Genomic DNA, 19,893 nt, shown 5'->3' on the forward strand with positions numbered 1-19,893 from the left:
TACTTGTCTTTTTTATAGTTATTTGCTTCCACAATAATGAAACATACTCCCTCTGAATGGATTTTTTTAGGCCAAATATTTTTTCGTGAACCTATCCAACTTCAGTTTTTGAGTTTCAACGCGAAAACGCAAGTATCAATGTCAGGACGATAGCAGTAGCTATTTCAGGTCATTGTGGATTGTAGGCAAAAGTTTAAAAAGTCAGGTTTCCTAAGCTTTCGAACAATAGCATTTTCGTATAGCTGCTGCATGTATAACTTGAAATGTAGAGCGTAAAATCATTTTATCCTACTAAGAGATCTTGTTGAAATGATCTGGAGAATACAAAATTTTCTAAGCCTCTTATTTTAACAGTAAGTAATACCTTTTTATCTTTCCTTAGGAATTGTAATTATTGCGCTCTCTCGAGCCAATACTGAAGACAATGACACATATCAATATCTACACTACACCGCCATTAAGTATATGAAAAAGACCCAACCCCACTGGGTTAATAAGTATAAAAATATTTGATTTTTAATAACAATATTATTATCTTGATATTAACTGTAATAATATTTAATGTCTAATGGTAATAATGTCATCAAACCACCTCAGGTTTTGTAGATTTGAATATCGAATACACAGCTGTACTCAGAAAATCATACATTGCAGAATCAGTTTTTAATAACAAATCGAATTGAGCTCTAAATATGTCGGCAATCCTGCAGGTCATGGCCTTCGTGTAATAGTCTATTGTTTATTGTAGTGTGTGCTTTGTTCTGAAATTCAATCAAGTCGGCCGTGGTTCAAGAAAATTAGTTCTCAAAACTGACAACAGATGGATATTGGAAAATAGGAAAATTATGTAGGAAAATTAACATTTCACTGAAAACTACTACTTTTCCGAAAAACTTTGGGTTCCAAGCTTCAAAATGAGGGGCCATTTATTAAAATCCGTTCAGTCGTTTTCACGTAATTTCCATTACCAGTTCAAATTATATATATAGATATGAAAGAGCATTCAATTGTTTGTACACCACATTCATTTGTTTTCGCATCTTTTCTTTTCTATCGTCGCCTGGTAACCTGCATTTTTGTTATTGTTGATTAGAGCCGACGAGAATAAAGCTACCAAAAACTTATTGAGCATTTCTTGTAATCTTGTGTTTATGTATTAAATTATTTTAAAATGGTGTATACCCTTCAAGAGAGAACATAAATCATACCTATTGATTAAATTTAGGAAATACACAAAATAAGCTGTGTTTTCATCCTACATTCAACTGATAATAACGAAGCTTCTTATAATCACTACAGAATGCCTCGTATTTAGATGAATTTTGCTTTATCCCATGCACTGTTCTGACCGAAATGTCAAATTCTTGAGGGATGGCTCTGATTGATTCACCTTTTTAAACCGTTCCAATAGTTGTAACTTCTGCTTCAACATAAGTACATATTTTTTGTTCCCTGCCTTGCTGCCAACGTGTACGAGTATCTGCACACTACTGCACTGGTCCAACTGGTTAGCCCTGTGCAGCACGGGACAGGATGCGTTGACTTACCTTGTATCGTGAAGTATACGAGAGTGAGCGTCTATTTGTGGAGTTACATTGTATACTATAAACAGTAACATGAGCTGAAGTCAAAAGGAGGATAGCAATGGCAAAGGAAGCTTTTAATAGAAGAAGGAGCATCTTGTGCGGACTCTTAAAAAATAATTAAGAAAAAGACTAGTGAAGTGCTTTGTGTGGAATGTGGCATTGTATGGGGCAGAAACATGGACATTACGACGAAGTGAAGAGAAACGACTAGAAGCATATGAAATGTAGATATCAAGAAGGATGGAGCGTGTGAAATGGACAGACAGAATAAGAAACGAAGCTGTCCACACCTGTGGAGTAACGGTCAGCGCGTCTGGCCGCGAAACCAGGTGGCCCGGGTTCGAATCCCGGTCGGGACAAGTTACCTGGTTGAGGTTTTTTCCGGGGTTTTCCCTCAACCCAATACGAGCAAATACTGGGTAATTTTCGGTGTTGGACCCCGGACTCATTTCACCGGCATTATCACCTTCATATCATTCAGACGCTAAATAACCTAGATGTTGATACAGCGTCGTAAAATAACCCAATAAAACAAAAAAAAAAAAAAAAAAGAAGCGAAGCTCTGTTGGAAAGAGTGGGTGAAGAAAGAATGATGCTGAAACTGATCAGGAAGAGAAAAAGGAATTGGCTGGGTCACTGGCTAAGAAGCAACTGCCTACTGAAGGACACACTGGAAGAAATGGTGAACGGGAGAAGAGTTCGGAGCAGAAGAAGATATCAGATGATAGACAACATTGAGATATAGGCATATCATATGCTGAGACGAAGAGACGGAGGAAAAGAGGGAAGGCTGGAAATCCATGAATGAATAATTGTAGGTAATGTATTTTTGGTCCAGGGAAAATTTTACGGGAATACTACTGCCGCTCACTGAAATATAGCGGAATAAAATGGCATTCAAAATTAAGTTACCTTCTTTTAAGGAGATATATGTCGACTGGCATGGAGTAAGGGTTAGCACGTCTAACCGTGAAACGAGCGGGTCCGCCTTCAAATCCTGGTTGGGCCACATTACCTTGTTGGGTTTTTTCCGTGGTTTTCCCTCAACCAATTGAAGCAGAATTGCTGGGTAACTTCCGGCGTTGGATCTCGGGTTCATTTCGCTATCATTAATTCATATATCATCATCATCATCATCATCATTAATTCACATATCATCATCCATACCATAGAGTCGACCTGGTTGGCGACTTGGTATAGCGCTGGCCTTCTATGCCCAAGGTTGCGGGTTCGATCCCGGGCCAGGTCGATGGCATTTAAGTGTGCTTAAATGCGACAGGCTCATGTCAGTAGATTTACTGGCATGTAAAAGAACTCCTGCGGGACAAAATTCCGGCACATCCGGCGACGCTGATATAACCTCTGCAGTTGCGAGCGTCGTTAAATAAAACATAACATTTAACATCCATACCATACAGTAGTCCGGGTTAAGTTCACGGTGCGGCGTGCTGTACTTGTACAAGAGCTCGACTGTTCGGTTACAAATATCATTCCAAGAATAGTAATGCCTCAGGTTGCAGAGCAAGCCTTCGGGTCCCTCTTCCGTAAAAACAGGGGGGGGGGGAGGGGAAGGGAGTTATAATACACTTTCATCTTTAAAAATGTAAATGATTTGTGATTTATTTTCCTTCATAACCTTAAATCCTATTATGATGAAATTTTATATTCTTAATGTTTTGAAAATTGCTCTTCGGTCTAAAAAGAAAAAATATATTTGCCTACATAAGGAGGAGTTTTTGGACGTATTAATTTTGAAAAATTTCATTTAGCGATTTGTACAGACCCAGAAACAAAATTTGGGGCGCCTAAATTTTCAAAGTTCCAGTTGAGCGATTCCATGAAAATCTCATATCGATGTGAATTTTTTAAATTAACGTGGAAATATTTTTGTTGAAGAAATATATTTCTTTAAGCTCGACCATGCTGAAATGTAGTAATTATACACCTGGTAGCAGCCCTTTAATGGACCTTTAAAGTACATCTATTCATTAAAGTTCAGGTGTTCCGCCAATCAGAAAGCACCATATGAAAGCGCAAGTATCGATTTCACCAATTGCACAATAAATAACCTACATTTGAAATAAAGTCAGTTCTGTTACTATAATAATTAGCGTTAATTGTAAATAATATTCAAATAAATTCAATTTGTCATTTCGTTTTTCAATGTATAATTCAATTTCAAGGTTATATCAAGATTAATGTTTCTTTTACTCTCTAGATTATATCAAGATCGTCGACATCTGTTTCTCGGAAAAAATCAATACTTTCGCGTCTGCGCACATCTCACAATTTATGAGGCAGGCTATTGCACAAGGTCAGTTCCGCTCCTCACTTAGATAACAATGACATGAATACTTATGAATAATTTCAAGTTAGAAATATGGTCGAGCATAAAAAGTCGTTTGAAACTTGCCTATAATGGTAATTAAGACGCTCGTATGAAAATTATGAAACTCGCTTGCGCTCGTTTCATAAACATACTCGCGTCTTAATTACAACCATTATAGGCTCATTGCATAATGTACTATTATAGTTTAAGTTGACTTATTTCATTAACTGATGTTTCAAATACTCTTTGTTTTAGTCTATAACTTGCTGCAGATCTTGTCATATTGCAAACACTTAAAAAATGACGTAAGGAAATGTGAATTTAATATCACAATTTTGTTTTATTTCAATCCCTATTTTTGTATACCATATTTTGGTCTTTCCTTGAACTAAATATGAAAATATTTGAAGTATCCTAAGGTTTTAAGCAACTTAAAAACATTATAATTATTTCTACTGTAAGTTACGGTCAGTCAGGCTGCAGTACAAGACTTCGAGTCCCTCCTCCGTAGAAGAGAAAAACAGCACATGTCTTGTAGAAGACTGGCTGCTCCTTGCCAATTCTAGAGCCCGGATGTTTAGGCATTTATAACGCTTAAAACAGGCAGGCAAAAAAGACAATAAAACGTAAAAAATTGATACAATAATCTTTGAAAAAGGCATTATAAATTGTAAAAAGGAATAATATTTAGCAATAAATTTAAATTATATCAACACAACTCACATATTTACTTCGTAGGTGACATGTTGACTTATAAAATACTTCTTTTTTCGTGATTAACTGTCTTTTCACAAACCTTACATAACAAAACTGTTCCATCGGTTGAAAACACATGGACACCAAATTCACTAACGTAAGCATGAAGTTTACTTCGCAATGGTTTACTGAATTTTGACATTCTACCTAACCGATCTTATACCTTCTGTCACCCGACAATAACTGACTGTTCCTCACTCAAATTTCTTTCTCCTACAATAATAAACATGTGTAGCACGAAATTGTAACAGTAAAGGCTCATTCACAATGAAAATTAAACATAACGTAAACGTTAACAGAAAAATGTAAAAGTTACGGTAAAATCAAGAACATTCATGATGGGAACATAAACAAAATCGCTAAGATACTTGGCAACCATGGAAACATAACAACGACGCCATTTCCTCATATTCTGTCGTATTCATCATCGCTCCACGATTGTGTACTGTTTGCAAATCACGTAAGCATAAGCATGAAAGTTTAGAGTTTGCAAACTTTCATGTTAACGTCTAACGGCAATGTTTATGTGACTCATTGTGATTGATCCCATTTGATAAACTGGCCGCAAACTTCTGTGTTTATGTTACGGTTATGTTTAATTTTCATTGTGAATGGGGCTTAAGATTTGAAAATATGAAAGCAAACAATTGAAAATGTTACGTGATAACTTCTATGAGAACGAGCTTAATATTTAAAATTATAAAGCTGATTGTTGGTACCGTGAAGACATGACAATATTATATTTGTAACTGTGGGTTGTCGATCATTATTCATATTACACCAATAGTATTGAAGGACGATTATTAGCAGAATGGGGACCGAAATAAATTACTTTTATTTACTATTGTTAGTAAAGTTAGTCATTGTTTCAAATATTTAAATTACAATTAATTAGAAAATTGCAAATAAACAAGAAAATTGCATTAAAATTACAAAAAAAGCATTTATTATTAAAAAATTCCTTAAAAAGGCAAAATAGGCAAAATAAAAATGAGTTCTATCACTTTGATTTACTCAAAATCACATTTATAGGCCTATCTATGCAAATAATGATTTACTTCCACCCAGTAAAAAAGGCATTTTGATAAACATCCGGGCTCTAAATTACCATATTAATACGAGAAAAATAAATTGTTTGACCTTCGAAGATGTATGTAATCCCTTAACGTTTTTTGAAACGTAGAAAAAATGGTGTTGTATATCATGTTTCACAATTTAACCCTTTGCATCATAGTGGTTGTTCGAAGAAATCACAGTTTTCTTTCTTTCTGTACAATTATATTAAGATCCCTACTGTGGCATAGTGGTCAGTCAGAGTGACTTTTTTTTTTTTTGCACAGTTATAATTTTGAAGTCCACACCTGTGGAGTAACGGTTAGCGCGTCTGCCCGCGAAACCAGGTGGCCCGGGTTCGATTCCCGGTCGGGGAAGTTACCTGGTTGAGGTTTTTTCCGGGGTTTTCCCTCAACCCAATATGAGCAAATGCTGGGTAACTTTCGGTGCTAGACCCCGGACTCATTTCACCGGCATTATCACCTTCATCTCATTCAGACGCTAAATAACCTAGCGTTGATAAAGCGTCGTAAAATAACCTACTAAAATAAAAAAAAAGTTATAATTTTGAAAAAAAAAATATATATCGAAGCTTTGTTATGATTATGATATGACAAACATAAAAAATTACATTTTGTTTTAATTTTTTGTCTTACTGTACTGCAAAGGGTTAAAATTATTAATCAATTTAACTTACCTTTTCTGAATCCAAGTGAAGCTGTGTATGCTATGTTGTCGAACTGGATGTCCACAGGGGTTCGACGGGGGAGCCGTGAAAACGTTTGCGGTTTTGAAACAGCTGGATATCCATTCACATTTTCGGAGATATTAACGTAATCACTTCCATCACTTTTGTACGAAATTACTGCAGAGTCGGCGGACGGAACTGCAGAATATTGCAGTGGTGAAGCTGAACTTTGCTTTTCAGACATTTTTACTTTCACTTGATGTTCACGGAACAGTTCTATTCCTCTCTCGTGACTAGTACAGTGCCCCTCTACCTCCCCTAACACACGATTGCAGCAGACTGAATAAAATGTTCAAGTCTTACTATAATAAAAGTAATCACAAACTGACTTTTACGTCACAGCCGAGCCTTGAACACTTGACTCTTCCCCTCTTTTTTATACCTATACCTTCCAAGGTTGTTTTGTTGTTCTTATGTAAGTTTTTATACTCCCCTGGGCGTTTTTCACAAATTCCGTGGATGCCCACAACTACCTCTACGTTCAAATATCGGAGAAAAAGATTTCAAAACAACTGAAGATAGACTATGTAAGTAACTAAGTGACAGGTTAATTTGCTATTGAAGTCTTTTTATAACTTAACGTTATCACAGAATGATTAAAGATCAAGTTAATATCGAGATACAGAGAAAAGCATCGCCGTTGCTATGACGATACGTATGTGCTATGCGGGAATGTCATTCAACTGTCTGTCCTGTGCAAAAGCTTTACATGTAATGAGGTAATCCATGCAATGTATAGCTGTCCAAGTCAGAATGTCCCCTACCACTGCTTCTTTGGCGTTTTATCAAGTACTGTGTTCGCGCGAAGAATAACAAAGCGAGAAATAGAATAAATCACATCGGAAACATGAGAGAGAATGAGGAAATATCACTTAATCAACGCATGTATGATTGTATGAGTTAACCGCGGATGGACTTTGGGCTGTAGTAATAAACTCTGTTTGTTACTTCGTTGCATATAATGACGAATGGAAATGCAACAGAGATCCTCTTCTCTTTTTTTAGCTTAATCCACATGCCTTCGTTTCCCTTCCGTGCAGCTGATTTTATCTGCAAAGAACAAAGAAAAGAATTGATATTAGCAATAAGCCAGGCAAAGAGCAGTATAAATTGTATACACAGTGAACCTTCAGTAATGCCATTAATTTCAGGGGGTTATTCTTCGAGATCTAGAATATGCCATTAGGAAAGTTCAGGATAACACAGAGGGTTTGGAATTGAACGGGTTACATCAGCTGCTTGTCTATGCGGATGACGTGAATATGTTAGGAGAAAATCCACAAACGATTAGGGAAAACACGGAAATTTTACTTGAAACAAGTAAAGCGATCGGTTTGGAAGTAAATCCCGAAAAGACTAAGTATATGATTATGTCTCGTGACCAGAATATTGTACGAAATGGAAATATAAAAATTGGAGATTTATCCTTCGAAGAGGTGGAAAAATTCAAATATCTTGGAGCAACAGTAACAAATATAAATGACACTCGGGAGGAAATTAAACGCAGAATAAATATGGGAAATGCCTGTTATTATTCGGTTGAGAAGCTCTTATCATCCAGTCTGCTGTCCAAAAATCTGAAAGTTAGAATGTATAAAACAGTTATATTACCGGTTCTTCTGTATGGTTGTGAAACTTAGACTCTCACTCTGAGAGAGGAACATAGGTTGAGGGTGTTTGAGAATAAGGTGCTTAGGAAAATATTTGGGGCTAAGCGGGATGAAGTTACAGGAGAATGGACTGCACGCACTGTATTCTTCACCAGACGTAAGTAGGAACATTAAATCCAGACGTTTGACATAGGCAGGGCATGTAGCACGTATGGGCGAATCCAGAAATGCATATAGAGTGTTAGTTGCGAGACCGGAGGGAAAAAGACCTTTAGGGAGGCCGAGACGTAGATGGGAGGATAATATTAAAATGGATTTGAGGGAGGTGGGGCATGATGATAGAGACTGGATTAATCTTGCACAGGATAGGGACCGATGACGGGCTTATGTGAGGGCGGCAATGAACCTTCGGGTTCTTTAAAAGCCATTTGTAAGTAAGTAAGTAAGTATTCTTCGAGATATTTTAAACCAAAGAGTTTCATACAATACTGCTCGCTTCTGCTTCCTTTTCGAGATAAAAATTGTTCATTTCGTGGCGTGTTTTGGGAAAGCCATTGGTTTAATTCCCAATACGCTCAGTCAGTTTAATACAGCATTGTATTATGATAATAAATAATTGAAAGAAGTTTAGTTTTGTCCTTTAAATGTGCAGAAATTTGATCCGAACAAATGTAAAATTTTAAAATTCCTTTTCAGAACGAAAAGTTTCATTTGTTCAGACCAAATTTCTGCACATTTAAAGGACAAAACTAAAATCTTTTCAATTATTTATTATCATAACGCATTGCTCTCTTAAATTGGCTGAAAATATTGGGAACTGAATCAATGATTCAATGATTTAACATTTATTTTTTAAGGTCACATGTATTTATTTAGCCTGACGAGTTAGTCCCTTGGTTTGAATTGTAAATTATTTAAAAATAGCGTGTAAGAGGGTCTTAGACTAGAAATGTTTAGTTTAAATGTAGTTCTGTTTATAAGTATGCATAAGGATGTAATTATTTGTCTTATTTGAACTGTTGTATCAGTGAAGCGAGGTGAGTCAGTGAAGTTATGGTTTTACAGTGCAGTGAACAGTTCCGATCAGTGATAATTTATAGCGTCAATGAAATGTGTCCTAAAGTGTCAGTGAAATGCGTCATAGTGCCACTACAGTGAGTGAGATGAGAGTAAAGTGAAAGACTATTGAAACTTATGTAGTACCTATACATATGTAGGTTGTATTGTAAAATTAGGTTATTTTATGTTTTATTATTAATTGTAATTATTGTGTTAAATTGTATTGCGTATTCTTATTGTATTGAGTATATAATTGTATTGTGTATTGTAATTTTATTGTGTATTGTTTATATTGTGTATACCACTGCCACCGGGTGCTTGCCACTTGCAGTGTAAATAAATACATTTTTATTTTATTTTATTGGGTTATTTTACGACGCTGTATCAACATCTCAGGTTATTTAGCGTCCGAATGATATGAAGGTGATAATGCCGGTGAAATGAGTCCGGGGTCAAACACCAAAAGTTACCCAGCATTTGCTAGTTTTGGATTGAGGGAAAACCCCGGAAAAAACCTCAATAAATAAATACATACAAAACATGCTGTGAAATGTTTCATATAAAACAATTTTTATCTCGAAAAGGAAGCAAAAACGAGCAAAACTGTATTAAACTTTTTTGTTTGAAATATCTCAAAGAATAACTCCCTGAAACTAACGGCATTACTTACGGTTCACTATATATATATATATATATATATATATATATATATATATATATATATATATATACCGGATGTTTCAGACCACGCGTATCCGCCTTTTTTCTCGAAAACTATATGATACTGGTTGTTCATAAAAAATTTGATAACCATTTGCAATTCTAAGTCACGGGCAAGCCTTCTTATGGGGGAGAATGAAAGACATGGTCTACCAGGTGCGTCCAACAACTAGAGAAGACATGAAACAGAACTAGAGAAGGCTGTGGGTTTCTCAGCTGTGCTGAAAGTGCAATAACAGATGTTAGGAGGTGATCAGAACATTGTTTAGCACACGATGGTGTACATTTTGAACATTTACTATGAAGAGTGTACCTACATAAACAACATACAACATTTCTCAGAAGATACCATTTTTGTTGCTTTGTGAGTAAACAATAAAAGTTTACTTACTTACTTACAAATGGCTTTTAAGGAACCCGAAGGTTCATTGCCGCCCTCACATAAGCCCGCCAGCGGTCCCTATCCTGTGCAAGATTAATCCAGTCTCTATCATCATACCCCACCTCTCTCAAATCCATTTTAATATCATCTTCCCATCTACGTCTCGGCCTTCCTAAAGGTCTTTTTCCCTCCGGTCTCCCAACTAACACTCTATATGCATTTCTGGATTCGCCCATACGTGCTACATGCCCTGCCCATCTCAAACGTCTGGATTTAATGTTCCTAATTATGTCAGGTGAAGAATACAATGCGTGCAGTTCTGTGTTGTGTAACTTTCTCCATTCTCCTGTAACTTCATCCCGCTTAGCCCCAAATATTTTCTTAAGCACCTTATTCTCAAACACCCTTAACCTATGTTCCTCTCTCAAAGTGAGAGTCCAAGTTTCACAAGCATACAGAAAAACCGGTAATATAACTGTTTTATAAATTCTAACTTTCAGATTTTTGGACAGCAGACTGGATGATAAGAGCTTCTCAACCGAATAATAACAGGCATTTCCCATATTTATTCTGCGTTTAATTTCCTCCCGAGTGTCATTTATATTTGTTACTGTTGCTCCAAGATATTTGAATTTTTCCACCTCTTCGAAGGTTAAATCTCCAATTTTTATATTTCCATTTCGTACAATATTCTGGTCACGAGACATAATCATATACTTTGTCTTTTCGGGATTTACTTCCAAACCGATCGCTCTACTTGCTTCAAGTAAAATTTCCGTGTTTTCCCTAATCGTTTGTGTATTTTCTCCTAACATATTCACGTCATCCGCATAGACAAGAAGCTGATGTAACCCGTTCAATTCCAAACCCTGCCTGTTATCCTGAAAGCAGTTTCCAATGGTACCTTCAATGACCCATGTTCTCATTTGAAATTTCGAAGTGACCACAGGTACCCCTACTTCCGGTTTGTTACGGGAAATGGTACTACCACCAATCGATTCTTTACATAAGTATGCGATATCACAGAAACGTAACCATGTCATTCAGGTACTATCATCTGGTGGTAGATGAAAGAAACGCACTGTCCGATATTACCCGATGTCCGATACTACCCAACTCTCCCCTAAATCTTTTGTTATCAGACACTCTATGTATGCCAAAAACATACAGCCACAGCTGCTGAGCATAGAACATTAGTCTCAGCAGTGTTTACATATGGTTTGCCACTTAAACGATTATTTTTTAAGAGTAATTCTTTTTCATGATGATGGCTGTGATTTTAACTGTGGAACTGGGACATCATCGTTACTAGATATTATACCACACACAATCATTTTGATTATTTACACTATTAGATGCGAAAAACATACCATCTCCCAAAAAATACACCATTAAACACCAAGGCTGCCACATGGGAGATAATCCGACGATGAACTTGTGCTGGTCTGAATATCAACTTCCAGAAACTTATAGTAGTGTCAGTGAATTCAGAACAGCTTAGTTTACGGATAGTAGTAGGCAATTTTACGACGCTTTTTCAACATCTTAGGTTATTTAGCATCTGAATGAGATGAAGGTGATAATGCCGGTGAAATGAATCCGGAGTCCAGCACCGGAAGTTACCCAGCATTTGCTCATATTGGGTTGAGGGAAAACCCCGTTAAAAACCTCAACCAGTAACTTGACCCGACCGGGAATCGAACCCGGGCCACCTGGTTACTCGGCCAGATGCGCTAACCGTTACTGCAAAGATGTGGACTTGATTATCGATCTTGTGATGTTTTGATTATCATTGCCACTAAAATATCCACTAAAATGCTGGTTTTTGTGTCGTTTTGATTCTCAACATATAGCTCTGAATGAGACGAATTCATCGATGCCCATAAGTCATATAGTGTGAAGACGTGGATTTGTGCTGTTCTACATCTCATCGCTTCAATTGATGTATCCGTTTCACTAACTCTTTCCATGCAAGTATGTTTTTTTCTGTAAACGGCCCCAGGGAAAATCAATTTCTGGTCGACCTCGTAATTACGGCCGAGTGGCCAAAATGTGTATAAGCAGTTCTTTTGACGTCATTAACACAGTAGAAGAAAAAAACTTAACTTCTTTGTCTGCCTCAATCAGAATGTTTCCTTGTAAGATTTTTTTAGGTTTAATTTTAATCCAAACTTATGAGTCCAGATTAGTTATTTATACAATCGGCACTAGAAGTAAGAGCTCTGTAGCTATGTGATCTAGATCTAGGGCTTTTAGGGCGTCATGTCTTGAACTAGCAATAGGGTTCTCATGGGAGGGGGAGAAGAAATATCCACTTAGCATTTCGATCAGTAAATGAGATCCTTGTCAACAGGCCTTCTGGTTGCCCTTGGACCTTCATTGGCCGTTGCGGGAAGGATATTTTTCGAGTAATAACTGAGACCTTGAAGTTAAGCTTCTCCTGTTAAATATGCAATCCTCACCAATCATTCAAATGACAGGTTCCCTGTGACAATTTCAGCAAGATTAGATTCGTCCCTGTGGAGGTTGGCGAGGTCTACACCATCAGCCCGTCACACAGGCGGCCCGGGTTCGAATTCCCGCAACTGAAATTTTTTCTCGGGGATATACGTAAACCGAATAAGTTGCCCTTGACGTAGGCCTATATTTTTTTTTCTAATTTTAGTAATCCATACCTGTGGAGCAACGGTTAGCGCGTCTGGCCGCGAAACCAGGTGGCCTTGGTTCGATTCCCGGTCGGGGCAAGTTACCTGGTTGAAGTTTTTTCCGAGGTTTTCCCTCAACTCAATATGAGCAAATGCTGGGTAACTTTCGGTGCTGGACCCCGAATTCATTTCACCGGCATTATCACCTTCATCTCATTCAGACGCTAAATAAGCTAAGATGTTGATAAAGCGTCGTAAAATAACCTACTAAAATAAATAAAAAATAATTTTTTAGTACTTACACAAATCGCCAATTAAAAGCTATTTATAATATACCGAGTCTCTAAAAAATGTTAACACTTGTAGGCTATGTGTAGTGATTCAATTTAGATTTATGTGATTATAGATAAGACCTTGGGGGCAACATTTTTCATTTCTTCAAAATAAGGTAGGTCATGATATTTCCATGGTTACAATGAATTCGTTTTCATCTCTGTTGTAAAAATGGTTAAAAAATTCAGCTTGAAGCAAAGACCAATGATTGCGGCATGGATGGAAGTGTTTCAGCCATCACAATGGATTTTGTTGTTGTTAATGTGCTAGTTGTCATTGAAAGAGTAATTTTTTTTTAAATCTTAGTTCACTGCTGTGATAAAGTCATTGTCTATGTTGCCAAGGACGGTAAAATAAAGATCAGTTAAGATACTAGTCATGGATGGATAAATGATTGAATGAATGAAAGGATTTTATTGTTGCTAAAGTTTTAGTTATCAAGGAGACAGTGAGTTAAAAATGTTTAATTCAATATTAAAAATAAAACCATTGTTTAGGTTTCTAAAGGACAGTGAAATAACACCAGTGTAGATACCAGACGTGTATAAAAATAATGTGTCGAAATAAATTAGACCTTGTTTCAGCGGTTCACTATGTGTAAAAAGTGTACATCTGCACAGATAATTTTAATGATGATAAGTAATAATAATAATAATAATAATAATAATAATAATAATAATAATAATAATAATAATAATACTTACTGGCTTTTAAGGAACCCGGAGGTTCATTGCCGCCCTCACATAAGCCCGCCATTGGTCCCTATCCTGAACAAGATTAATCGAGTCTCTAACATCGTATCCCATCTCCCCCAAATCCATTTTAATATTATCCTCCCATCTACGTCTCGGCCTCCCCAAAGGTCTTTTTCCCTCCAGCCTCCCCACTAACACTCTATATGCATTTCTGGATTGGCCCATACGTGCTACATGCTAATAATAATAATAATAATAATAATAATAATAATAATAATAATAATAATAATAATGATAATAATAATAATTATTATTATTATTATTATTATTATTATTATTATCCAGTAGTGCGTTGCAACAGTGGAAACACGATCACTTTAGTCTCATTTGAATTCTCCAGTGCCTGGGACAAGTGACATAAGTCAGTTTCCACAAAACTTTTTTGATAATTTATTGACAACTTACGGAACATCTGCTTGCTTGGAAAAAGAGACATAAATATTTCTCCCGTTACAATAATTCATACAGAAAAAATCAAATCGACGTAAACCAGTGTAAGTTGTCAATAAATTATCAAAAAAAGTTTGTGGAAACTGACTTATGCCACTTTTCCCAGGCACTGCAGAATTTATCACACATAGGGTAAACTAGGGTCTGTTGGACAGTCGGGCATGTTGGACACTCTGTACTTTAACATGTTACCACGCCACTTGTGGGCACCACATTCTGCTAGAAGTCAATGACGGAAGTAACCCCACTCGTGGCTACTTCCATCATTGACTTCTAGCAGAATGTGGTGCCCACAAGTGGCGAGGTAACACGTTAAAGTACAGAGTGTCCAACATGTCCGACTGTCCAACAGACCCTAGTTTACCCTATTTAGAGTGGCACCCCCACTCTTTGTTAAAGCAATTGACCTCTATTATGGAGGGAATTAATAAAAATTTAAGCTAAGAATTGACGTGATTAAAATAAATTGGCTGGTAGAAGAAATGTGAGTGTAAGGCAGCAAATATTACAAACGAACCAAAGCTTCCAAAGTCTGTTAACTTATTATCTACTTTACCCATGTTGGACGGGCGAAAACAGTCAGCATTGCACATTCCAGGCATTTCTGACATTAGCTTGCGTGTGGACATACGAGAACTTACTGTGTATGAACATTCCTGAAATATGGAGTAATGCTAGTGTGATTTGCGACATCAAATTATTGGCATGTGAACTACCGATGCAGAAACTACATTCCCTGAAAATAGGCCTAAAACAATAATAATAATAATAATGATGATAATGATGATGATGATAATAATAATAATAGTGAATCAAGGCGTATTCTATTAACGGCGGAATGTTTGGGAAGCGAGACATAGTCGAGGATGTTTTATTGGCCTATTTTTCGGAAAAAAAAATTCTGAAAAGGTAAGCTTTTGAAGGTTATGGTCATACGATTCTATGCTATAGGCGATTTTGTTCTTAAAAGAAAATATCGACATATAGAAGTTTCCGAAACGTTACCATTGTGTAATATACATAACTAAAAAAAAATGATGCAAATTTGGCTTTCAGGTAGTAGCTCTCTGTAAAGTAGGTTTGAATAATTTCAAGGAAAAATTGTTCCGGTGCCGGGTATCCATCCCGGGACTCTTCGCTTAGCGCACGAATGCTCTTCCGACTGAGCTACCCCAAGAACTATACACGACACCGTCACATATATTCGTTACTGGAAGTACGTTAATAGGAAGCCACAATTTAAGTCACACAGAATTTATGTGCACTCAAAGTTGGGTTCTGGCGTCTTGTCAGCCCATTTGAGTTATGTGAATATGAAGGAAAAATCATAAAAAAAATGAGTTTGGAAAATATGTTACTTCTTTCACTAAAGATTAAAGTAGAATTTTATCCATCTTTAAAATTAAAGTGTTGCTTTAGTAATGAGATTTTAATTATTTTATGTGAAATTTTATCCAACCTTCTAAAGCATAACTTTAATAATTAGATTTCAGATATTAAGTTGCAACTGTGGAATTCTATCCAACCTTATTGCTAAAGCGTTGTTTTAATAACAAAATTTCAGTTATTAAATTCCAACTGTAGAATTTTATCCCACTTACTGTTAAAGCGTTATTTTAGTAATGCAATTTCAATTATTAAATTCCAACTGTAGAATTTTATCCAACCTTATTGTTAAAGCGTTGTTTTAGTAACGAAATTTCAGTTATTAAATTGCAACTTTAAAATGTTATCCAATATTGTTGTTAAGGCGTTGTTTAACAACGAGATTTCAGTTATTAAATTGCAACTGTGAAATTTTATCCAACATTATTGTTAAAGCTTTGTTTTAACGACGAGATTTCAGTTAGTAAATTGCGACTGTAGAATTTTATGCAACATTATTGTTAAAGCGTTGTATTAGTAACGAGATTTCAGTTATTAAATTGCAACTGTAGAATTTTAAGCAACATTATTGTTAAGGCGTTGTTTTAACGACGAGATTTCAGTTAGTAGAATTTTATCCCACTTATTGTTAAAGTGTTGTCTCAGTAACGAGATTTCAGTTATTAAATTGCAACTGTTGTAATTTTATCCCACTTATTGTTAAAGTGTTGTCTTAGTAACGAGATTTCAGTTATTAAATAGCAACTGTAGAATTTTATCCAATATTATTGTTAAGGCGTTGTTTTAACAACGAGATTTCAGTTATTAAATTGTAACTGTAGAATTTTATCCAACATTATTGTTAAGGCGTTGTTTTAACAACGAGATTTCAGTTATTAAATTGTAACTGTAGAATTTTATCCAATATTATTGTTAAGGCGTTGTTTTAACAACGAGATTTCAGTTATTAAATTGTAACTGTAGAATTTTATCCAATATTATTGTTAAGGCGTTGTTTTAACAACGAGATTTCAGTTATTAAATTGCAACTGTAGAATTTTATCCAATATTATTGTTAAGGCGTTGTTTTAACAACGAGATTTCAGTTATTAAATTGTAACTGTAGAATTTTATCCCACTTATTGTTAAAGTGTTGTCTTAGTAACGAGATTTCAGTTATTAAATTGCAACTGTAGAATTTTATCCAATATTATTGTTAAGGCGTTGTTTTAACAACGAGATTTCAGTTATTAAATTGCAACTGTAGAATTTTATCCCACTTATTGTTAAAGTGTTGTCTTAGTAGCGAGATTTCAGTTATTATATTGCAACTGTAGAATTTTATCCCACTTAATGTTAAAGCGTTGTTTTAATAACGCAATTTCAGTTATTAAATTGCAACTGTAGAATTTTATCCAACCTTATTTTTAAAGCGTTGTTTTAGTAACAAAATTTCAGTTATTAAGTTGCAACTGTAGAATTTTATCCCACTTACTGTTAAAGCGTTGTTTTAGTAACGAGATTTCAGTCATTAAATTGCAACTGTAGAATTTTGTCCAATATTACTTATTGTTAAGGCGTTGTTTCAACAACGATATTTCAGTTATTAAATTGAAACTGTACAATTTTATGCAACATTATTGTTATAGCGTCCCTTTAGTAACGAGATTATTAAATTGCAACTGCAGAGGTAAAGTCTTAAAAAGCATGTCAGTATTTTGTGGCTTTGTTGTTGGTACTCACATCGTATGAAGAGGTCAGTCGTAATTTTTCGCGTTTCTTCACGCAGGAATAAACGCTAAGCGGTCACACAGATGCAGTGGGAATTCGCAGGACTTGACGGGTCCGGGATAACAGAACTGTCAAGCTGCTTCCTGTCTTGGGTCGGCGACACAAGTGTGTACTCAGCGATATGGATGGGGCCGCCCGTCCGTCAGGCAAAGGAGCCGATGGAGTGGACTGTGAACCACGGCTACACGTGCAAGATAATGATCATTTGTTTTATACAGAGCGACAGGAGGGGGAATAGGAGATCAAGAATAATTGTGATTGTAGACGCAGCGATATCTTTTACTAGAAAAGAAAAGGGAATAAAAACTTATTCATACGAGGATTTTAAATAAAGTAGTGGCAACATAGACAGTACGAACATATTATTGAGCTTACATTGAAAATACTTTTGTGCGAGATCGTGCGTATTTGCTTGGTTTCCGCACAAAACCAATCCGCGGAAAGTCTAAAATTCCACATTCAGTATTCCCAACCTAACACACATAACAATTTCCCCTCTTCTTACCGCTTAAGCGCGACATTCATTTTACTGCTTTAGGCTTTTAACATATTATTTTTAGAGACGTTCAATATAGTAATAATTATAAATTGGAAACTTACCACTGCAATTTCACCTAAATTGCACTGTTGATTATTTTTTTTTAATATTTGCAAAAATTAAGTAAACTCTACAACTCCACTAAAGTTACTGCATTCGTGATGCAAGTAACATTAAGGAAGCCGTGAAAAAAATCAACAAGATTCCAGACTCATCATAGACTGGGGCCTAGATCATATATGTAACAGATAACTCCTCGCTACGTTAAAATCGGCAGCACTTTGAAGAGAATAACCGCCAGGATCGCCACCCGTCCGCCGTAAACGAACATGAGATGGCAGCACAGTTGCTAATGCAATTCAAATGGGAATTATGACGTGACTCCTTACGTAACAATTAGATGGCAGCGTAGTAAACGTGACAAAAGTTGTTCACCTCAAAGCCTATAACCAAGACATATCTGTTACATATATGATCTAGGACTGGGGGAAAAAAAAAAGACAGACGTAGGCCTATATCACGGCCTGCTGGAGTATAGTAAACACAAAAAACACTTTAAAGCAACAATGTTGAAGATAGATATTTTTGTTTTGCAAATTTGCCGTCATTAAACAGAAACCAAGACGGAGATTTCATTGCAACTAATTAGAAATTCCTCTTTCAGGTATGTAATAAACGATCTTCGCACAAAATAATGTACGGTATGTTTTCTTTCAATTCTCGGAAATTAAAAAAGCTCAACTACGTTTCGCTTTTTCAAACTTTTCCTCGAACATGAAAACTTCAACATACCGCTCTTGTAACGCATATTACTATTACATCCCTTCAATATAGTCACCAGCGTGCTCCTGTATCTTTTGCCAAATCCGTGGTAACCGTTGAATGCCGTTAGCGAGGTTGTTTCTGTTTATCTCTCTGATGGACTGCCTTACTGCATGAAGCACTGATGCAATATCTGAAACCTCTTGCCTCTAAGTGGTTCTTTCAACCGTGGAAACAAGTCGTAGTCACAAGGACTCATGTCAGGGGAATACGGAGGATGTTCCAGTACTTCCAAATCCCATCTCTGTAGCAATTCAGCCATTGCTCCTGCGACATGACAACGAGCATTATCATGCAAGATGAAAGGTGGATTGTCTCTCAGGAAATATGAACGTTTGCTCAGCATAGCTGGACGTAGGTTGTGTTCGAGAAAATGCTGGTAGTATACTGCATTGACATTTTGGTCTTGAGGTACGACATGGTTAATGACAACACCTTCACTGTCGTATCCCACTATCAGCATGACTTTCAGTCTAGAGGATTCATATCGCATTTTTTTTTGGACGTGGTGATCCTTTGTGGTGCCATTCATTAGACTGCGTATGAGCTATTCCATCTCAAATCGACCGAAATATAGAGAAAATTGACCTTGCAATTTTTAAATACAATGAAACTTTTTCTGTCCGTTGACAACTGTGATACAATGCTTTGTGCAAAATTTGAGGCATCAGAACTTCATTGTGTTTAAATTAAAAATATTTAAATTTATCGTATTTTCATTAAATTAGCAATTTTAAACTGTTGTGGCTCCGAAACCCTTTCACCCAATGATCAAAATCATGGTTTGTTTTGATGCTGAGAAATTATAGTTTATATTGACATGTAAACAGTTTTTCTTACTTTTTATGGAAATGGAGAAATTTAGATTTTTCTTCATTAAGACGCCTTTGACCACGAAAAAATATTTTTAAAATATATGGTTAGATTCCGCATTGAAGGTACAAATAAACA

At 36.0% G+C, this 19,893-nt stretch overlaps 1 protein-coding gene across 1 annotated transcript in view; it reads right to left on the reverse strand.

The window, feature by feature from the left end:
• The window catches only part of LOC138716178 (ATP-binding cassette sub-family G member 1), a 126,172-nt gene extending 108,500 nt beyond the window's left edge, over positions 1-17,672 (reverse strand). The window contains exons 1-2 of the mRNA XM_069849019.1: positions 17,535-17,672; positions 6,422-7,522 (exon numbers count right to left, since the gene is read on the reverse strand). Coding sequence (XP_069705120.1) covers positions 6,422-6,656 — 235 coding nt within the window. The 5' untranslated portion in view covers positions 6,657-7,522; positions 17,535-17,672. The remainder of the gene's footprint in view (positions 1-6,421; positions 7,523-17,534) is intronic.
• Between the last annotated feature and the right edge of the window lie 2,221 nt (positions 17,673-19,893).

The sequence above is a fragment of the Periplaneta americana genome, chromosome 2, assembly GCF_040183065.1.
Source record: "Periplaneta americana isolate PAMFEO1 chromosome 2, P.americana_PAMFEO1_priV1, whole genome shotgun sequence".
NCBI classification, from domain to species: Eukaryota; Metazoa; Arthropoda; class Insecta; order Blattodea; family Blattidae; genus Periplaneta; species Periplaneta americana.